The sequence below is a fragment of the Helianthus annuus genome, chromosome 12 (genome assembly GCF_002127325.2).
Source record: "Helianthus annuus cultivar XRQ/B chromosome 12, HanXRQr2.0-SUNRISE, whole genome shotgun sequence".
In the NCBI taxonomy this organism is placed as follows: domain Eukaryota; kingdom Viridiplantae; phylum Streptophyta; class Magnoliopsida; order Asterales; family Asteraceae; genus Helianthus; species Helianthus annuus.
This window is the reverse complement of record NC_035444.2, coordinates 16062738-16070579: the sequence shown is the minus strand read 5'-3', so window position 1 is coordinate 16070579 and position 7842 is coordinate 16062738. Positions and strand designations below refer to the sequence as shown.

Sequence of the window (7842 nt, the reverse complement as noted above, 5' to 3'; positions counted from 1 at the left end):
GTCAACAAAGCATTTTGGTTGGAAAATGCATTATTAAGTGTTACTTAAAATATTCAAGATAAGTTAATGATAGGATTTTTTAAAGATATTCAAAGTGGAATATAATCTGGTAGGAAGCCTTCACTTGATTCCTCCATAGGTTGGCACTTTCTCATATTCATTGTCATTTGCTGTCTCTCTATTATATTTATAGGTTTAAATAAAAATAAGAAACTTTATGAGAATAAATTTAGGTAGTGTTTGGTGTTTTGATCAAAAAATTAACTGCAATAATCTTGTGATCAAATTTGTATGTGAGCAAGTGTGTTTGAATGTTTCGTGTAACAAGTATGATAATAAAAGTAAAAAAATGACACGGATAATTATGAGGATAGTAGGTATAGTGAGGGTCATCCTTAAGGGATGGGCAGCCACGTAGGACATCACATCCTCAGACCGTGGGGTATGGTGGGGCTTGGGTTGGGGGCATGAGTTGACACGTGTAGTTCGAGGCCCCCCACCGCTGAGTGGTGTGTCCGTGGGGTATGGCGGGGCTTGGGTTAGGACTTGGGTTGGGGTATGACGTGTCCTGGCAGTTTATTAAAAACAAAAAAAGATTACAAAAATACACACAACATTAAAAAAAAAAGCCTAAAATTTTATTAAATTCTTAAAACGATTACAAAATAAAAAAAAAAACCTAAAAACGATTACAAAATAAAAAAAACCTAAAAATTACAAAAAAAAAACCTAAAAACGATTACAAAATAAAAAAAAACCTAGAACGTTAGGTAAATTTCAAAAAGCGCGAGCTTGTCGAACGCCTTTCGCTCCTTGCCTCGAAACTCAATGTTCGTCACCGCCACCCAGTCCTCGTGGCTTAACTCACCGCTCGGAACGGCTTCGTAGTAGGCCTTGAAACGATCAAGCTTCGGTCGTAGCTCGCGCCATTTATGTCGGCATGCGTTTAAGTTGTGTCGGTCGTGTCCGACGTTATGTCGGTAGCTTGCAAAGGCTTCCGGCCAATATCGTGTTTGATCGGGTTGTCGCCCCTTCATTGCGTCAACGACGCTTGTGACGAGAGCTAATTCTTCTTCATGGGTCCAAGAGGCCATCAAGTGGGTTTTGGTTGGGGTAGCGGGTTCGTGGGATCAAGTGGGTTTTGGTTGGGGTAGCGGTGGACAACGATGGTTTGGGTTGGGGTAGGCCGGTGGGGTTGGGGTTGTATTTATTGGGGATGTTGACTGTTGGGGGTTGGGGTGACCGCTTGGCTTGGCCAAACGGCCACAATTTAAAATTCAAACTCAAACACCCCGCTATGACATGGCCAACAAAGCAAATAGGAGGCCGCCACATCGGACCGCTAGCCCGCCCCACGCCCGGCTTCAAACCCAAGCTCCCAGGGCCACGCCCCAACCCATGCCCACCCGGGGTGGTGGCTTGGGCGTTTTCCCCCAACCCACGCCCCAACCCAAGCCCCATACCCCATAGTCTCATCCCATATGGGATGACCCTCCAAGCAATTTTAAGGGGGAGGAGGATGGGGCCCCACATTATCTATAAAAACAATTAAAAAATATAACTGATTTGATTTTATAGAGAGAGAGAGAGAGGAGAGAGAATGATGAAAGAGAGAGAGAAAGGTGGGCCGTCGCAAGCGTCTGGAGGGTGACGGAGAGAACGTGATGGACCGCAGGGGGGCGGTGTTGGGGTGCGGCGCCAGGCCTAGCCGGGGCTGGGCCGGCCCCCATACCTCTGAGAATTTCCAGCATAAAACCTCACTTTGCCTCTTATTGTTCTTGATTGAAATGAAAGTTACAATGCGAGAGCAATATCTGATTGTTTCTAAGTGTTACAAAGTAAGTGATTTGAGTGTTGTGTGTCATGTTACGGTCGCATTGTCCCATTATATATTCTGTACAGAGAAGCTATGTTTGAGATTGAAATGGGTAAATACTCTGGATCCAGGATTTCAGATCATAGAAAGCGACGCGACCCCTAACAACTGTCCTCAAAATTTGACAGTTGGATTTACCATTTACAACAATTAGATTTTCAAAATGTCACAGTAAAGACGTGATAAGACGAGACTCGACATGTACTGATATTTAAGGTAATGGAACGACGTTGTTTCTTGCAGCTATAGATATCCCCTATATTTTCTCTTTTTTATTTCATTGTTATATCACTATCTTATTTAAATTTTGCTATTGTAGTGATATTAACCACTTCGCTATAACGCGTGAGTTATCTATAGTCGCTTATAAAAAGTGAGTGTCTCCAAATAACGGACCGTAACCAAATAGTCCTAAAAAATAGGAAAGAACTTAAAGAGGATTTGAATATTTTTGAAAAAGAACCAATTCATATTCAATTCATATTCCAAATGATGCTACTACCAGGCTTTATATAGACTTGTTTTTAGTCCGCTTAAATAAAGTTTCTAAGCCCAAGATTTAGAATTTTACTCTAGGAATCCATACGGTTCACACACGCTTCATAGCAGAATCTAAAAGCAACGACACGACACACCAACCCTCCTTACTTGCGGCACCTTTTTAGTAACCAAAATGAAACTGATTCCGGATTGGGCAAAATTAGGGCCTAAATCAGGGGTGATCATCGCCATGGTTATTCAATGTCTCAAATCTCAATCTCAATTCCTAAAATCTCATCGCCATGTCTGTATGTGTGTAAATATTGAGCAATCCCAAAGAATCACTAAATCACTAATCAGTTGCAAATTGAATGATTTGATCTATAATATTTGATTTTGATTTGGTATTGGTGATTATGTTGATATTTATTTAGGGTTGTCAAGTATTCAAGAGTCAAAAAAAGGGATTGGATGATTGGTGATTCGTATTGCCGGTTTGCTGGCTTGGAAGATACTACTCAGATTAGTTATAGAAAAAGGTCGATTTGTTGATTTTCTTTATACAAATTCAATAGGGCCCAAACTTTATAGTTCGCTTAGTGCCTTCAAAAACGTTGAAACGACCTTGTTCCAAGTAAAGTAATTTGTTATACGAGTTTAACCCGGGTTATAGCTTTGGTCTAATGTATACATAATATTACGAGTTCAATAATAGTTGAAAACAACAAAATCAATTATGTGAAATTATTATTCCTTTCATTTATCACTTTCAAGAATGAAAACACATGTATACTCAATACAGGTTAAATTATAGCAAAGTTCCAAAATACAGTTTCATCTTTGACGGCCATCGCCAACCACACTGTCTATTTGCAACATATGAAACACACTTTGTAAAAAAAATAAAAGAAAGAAAGAAGAAGAGGAGGAAGATAACTTCTAGATCTTAAACATAGGAGTTGGTGGGTGTGTGCGTGGCCAAGGGGAGTTGTTGGCCCTTTAACGTTGGGTACACCACCCCGGGTTGGCGTTTTGGTGAGCGTTGCCCACTTGGCGTGGCAATAGTGCTTGACGTGTGACGCTGGCCTGGGTGATGTGTCTGACAATGATTTGGCTGGATGCTGATGATTAATATAAAAAAAAACAAAAAAAAATTTAGGTGCCACATGACACCCCAACGCCGGCCTGGCCACCTCCTTCAACACCCCACTTTTTTTGGTGTGGACTGGTGGAGCCCACACCTACCACGTGTCGAGCAATGCCTCCAACCCAAACTCCTCCACACCCTATAGTCAGAGAACCCGGTGATAGTCATGGAGACCGGTAGCCAGGTTACCGGTCGGTCTCAGTTTGTATTGAGTCTGGACTAGACAGGACGAGAAACTACAAAACCAAAATTTCAAGAAAGGAAATATAGCCATGTTGGCTATTGCCTTAGGTTTGGGCCGACTCTCTTGGATGCATCAAGCAAGTTATATTCTATAGGGTCGTATTATTGGCACATCTTGGCTTATTAAATCGACACCCTTAATACGCATCGTATAGGTCTATACGATGTGTATTGTGTTGGTAATTAATTATGTGTCAGTCAAAGACTAACATTGTCTCACGGGGGTTAAAGTAATACGCATTGTATAGGCCTATACGATGCGTATTACTTTTTTTAGAAAGTACGATCAGCTTTCCGTCACTGTTGAGTGACGTAAAGTGATTGACGTATGACCTATACGCATCGTATAGGGCTATACGACTCGTATTCTTTTCTGAATTTGAATTCTTCTTCCCCTATTTAAACGATGAAGAAGACCATATATATATCGTCTTCGTTATATATTCACATTCACTAACAAACATGTCTTGGTACAACTATGTTTTCGGTGAGCCGTCTGAGGCGGACACGAGCACGTTTATTTCGGATAGTAGTGTGGTATATCATTTTTTTAACTTATTCTGGTTTTTTTTATGAAATACTTAGCACACTGTTTGTATTAGGCGGGGTCTAATGTCCCTGATTCTTACGATTTGGGTGGAAATGATGATCACGCACACGAGATCATGTCTGGCTAACGTCCCCGTCATAATGAATCGTCGTTGCCAGACCTCAACGAGGTAAGTATATATATTTACTTTTTTCTATTCGGCGTTAAACTTACCATTACCTTTTACCCGTTGGTTTTTTTTTTTAGTCTGCTATGTCCCGCGAACCGTTGCTACCAGATTTGAACGCATGTAGCCATGATCAAGGTTATAGGTCTCCGTTTTATGAACCCGGTTACGTTCCCTCGTACAGACAGGAAGAATATGGCAATAACGTTTTCGTTAGTGGTCCCTCGGGAGTACAAGGAGACCTTAGTCACCCTTCTTACGTGCAAGAGTCATTGGGTGACGATCCAGCCGTGCAAGAGTCATTGGGTGAGGAGCCACCCGTGCAAGTTTCGTACAAAACTGATCAGGTACGAACGATATATATTTTTGTTAAATGTTATATTTTTTTCTGTTAAATTATTATACAATTGTTAATACAAAATACATTAAAATTGTTATATTTTTCAAATAGGATAAAAATTAATTAATAAATGTTATATGAAATATTTTTATAAAATTAATTAAACCTGTTATATTTTTTAATATTATAAAAAATACATTAAAATATTTTTTTAAATATTAATCTACTATTTTTTTAAATATTAATCAAATATTTTTTAAGAATTTTTAAAAAAGTACATTCAAAATTGTTATATTTTTTTAAATTACTTGTTATGTTTTTAGGATTTTTATCCCGCAATGATATGGAAAGTTGGGTAAAACGAAGGGGTTTAGCCAACGGATACATAATTGTTACCAGACGGTCCAAGGATAACCGGGTGTGGCTCCAATGTTGTCGTAGCGGCGAGCATGAGAGTAAGGCCACGATTAGGAAAACCGGCAGCAAAAAATGCGCGTGCCCTTTTATGGTGATAGGTTGTCTGGACCGGGGCAGTATGTCTTGGCGGATAGATTATTTGAAAAAAAAAATTAACGAGGCGCACAACCACGGCCCTGCTGAACATCTGGAGGGTTACGCGTATGCCAGGAGGCTTACTCCTAATGAGTTTAGGCTGGTGCAAGAGCTGACAGATCAAGACATACAGCCCCATACAATCTGGAAGGCCGCAACCGAACAGAACCCTGAGAACGTATGTGTTCCGAAAGACATACACAACGCTTGCCAAAAGATTAGGGCCGCAAAGTTCGAGAAAAAACCGTCTCCCATGCAGCGACTAGAACAAATCCTCCAGGAAAAAAAGATGACCTATTACATACAGGCGGAACCTTCCACCAACGTCGTTCAGCATATATTTTTCTGTCACGATAAGTCCTTTGAAATGTGGAGGGCATTCCCGCATGTGCTTATGATCGACGCTACCTACAAGACTAACATGTACAATCTTCCATTTTTGCAAGTTGTGGGTATGTCGTCGACAAACCACACCTTCTGTGTTGCGCATGCATTTCTTTCAAACGAGCAGGAGGCAACGTACGTCTGGGTATTGGAGAGGGTCAGGTCTATGCTGCACGAGTGCATGGAGCCGCGTGTAATTCTAACGGACAGGGACCAGGCACTGATAAACGCGTGTAGAAAAATATTCCCTGGCGCACACAGATATCTTTGCAGGTTCCACATCTTACAAAATATTGTGAAGTACTGCAAGGGTTCGTTTAATGGGCAAGATTGGGAAGCCTTTATAAATCAGTGGAAAACAGTGTGTAATTCCGCTACCGAAGAGTTATACAAATATAATGTCCTCAACCTTCAGAGACACCTTGTCAATCAACAACTTACATGTATGTTCTCTCTAAGTAAATACATTCATACAATTTGATATAAAATTTGAATATGTTTATTTTTTTCAGATGTTTTTAGTTACCTATGGAATAACTGGTTAAGCACCTCCAGACAATTGTTCGTATCTGCATGGACCAATCAAACCCTGACATTCATGCAAAGTACAACAAACAGAGCTGAAGGCGCACATGCTGCATTAAAGAAACAGCTTACTACACCGAGATGCAGTCTGGAATCACTGGTGAAAAAGGTGGACACCTTGGTACTAAAGCAATATGCGCAAATAAAGAAATCCTTGGAAGAAAGCCGCACCAAGCGAATGAACAGCCACCTTCAGATTCCTATGTTTTCCAACCTACTTCTTAAAGTTTCCATCCATGCTCTTAACCTATTGGAAAACGAGCTAACACGGAGAACAGACACGTTGCAGTCATTCGGATCAACATGTGGCTGCCAGCTGTACTCGGGTGCCGGGTTGTTATATGCATGTCGCCTGGAGAGATTGCAGAATACAGGTACTTATAGACTTATAAAAAATGTTTTGTTTTCTTAAATTAATATGATTGTCTAATGCTGTTTTTTATTGTTTTGCAGATTGCATCATTCAGCTCGAAGATATAGACATTTTCTGCAGAAAACTTGACCTGAACGCATCAAATATTAATGAGGAAGATGTTGATGTAGACAAACAATTAGAATATGTGAAACAAAAATTGTCTACCCAACCCCCGCAAGTGAGGAAAAGCGTCTTATCGAAGATCATAGCGGTGGTAAACCCATATATGAGCGACAAAAAACCGTCTGTCGTACAAGAAAACACTCGCGGGCGACCAACTTCCAAGGTCCAATAACAAAGAAAAGAGCAAGCTGCTAGAGATAGCTCAGTTGGGCCTCCCAGACAACAAAGTAGGTGTGACCCTCCTCGACATAGCTCTTATGTACCATCGCAAGATTCCCTAATACCGTCTACGTCTGCAATGTCTCAAAAGTCTCAAAGGTCGTTAAATCGACGCGGTCGTTCAACATCTTCACGTGAAGAAGAGCCTGGCAAGGGCAATGCCTTTCCGTTAGTCACTGGTGAGGGAATGCTTGAATTTGCGCATAGATACAAAAAACAAATTCCAAAAGTGTTCCATCGTTACATTTCAAGAATAAAAGATGTCAGGCCGGATGGACATTGTGGGTTTCGGGCGGCGGCTGTGGGTTTAGGGTTTGAACAAGGTTACTTTGGGTATATTCGAAACCAACTACTTGAAGAGCTGACGAGTCCGAACAAAGAAATGTGGGAGTACATCTTCGATAGTGAAGTACCAGGGGACTACGACGAACAAGTACAAAGAATAAACTTTACCGGGGTTGGAATGGCACCCAGGGAACATTGGATGGAGATGCCTCAAGCAGCACTCCTTGCCAATAGGTTTGGTGTGATTGTTCACATATTAGACATCCAAGGTTGTTCTACTATATTTCCCTTATATGATCCAAAGTACGCACGTGACCCCCATCAGTTCGTTTCACTGTTATGTGTTAATCGTGGTCATTTCATCCACGTCAGACTTGAAGGGGACTATCCAATGCCGCCACCGAACCTTACATAGAGTAGACGCGCGCGCCAAGAAGCTTTATGTTGGACGGAAAACTACACAGAACGGATAGCGTG

At 41.0% G+C, this 7842-nt stretch overlaps 1 protein-coding gene across 1 annotated transcript; it reads left to right on the top strand.

The window, feature by feature from the left end:
• Positions 1-4548: 4548 nt before the first annotated feature.
• LOC110919048 lies at positions 4549-7033 on the top strand. The gene is made up of 4 exons (XM_022163325.2): positions 4549-4768; positions 5126-6181; positions 6251-6697; positions 6777-7033. Exons 1-4 carry the CDS (start codon positions 4549-4551, stop codon positions 7031-7033), a joined length of 1980 nt encoding a protein of 659 aa, XP_022019017.2.
• Positions 7034-7842: the final 809 nt, after the last annotated feature.

What these genes read in the sequence shown, in the direction of transcription:
- LOC110919048 (XM_022163325.2), top strand. Translation starts at nt 4,549, where the DNA reads ATGTCCCGCGAACCGTTGCTACCAGATTTGAACGCATGTAGCCATGAT. An exon ending in TGTCAATCAACAACTTACAT is followed by an intron (nt 6,182 to 6,250) that starts GTATGTTCTCTC and finishes TATTTTTTTCAG; the next exon opens with ATGTTTTTAGTTACCTATGG. An exon ending in GGAGAGATTGCAGAATACAG is followed by an intron (nt 6,698 to 6,776) that starts GTACTTATAGAC and finishes ATTGTTTTGCAG; the next exon opens with ATTGCATCATTCAGCTCGAA.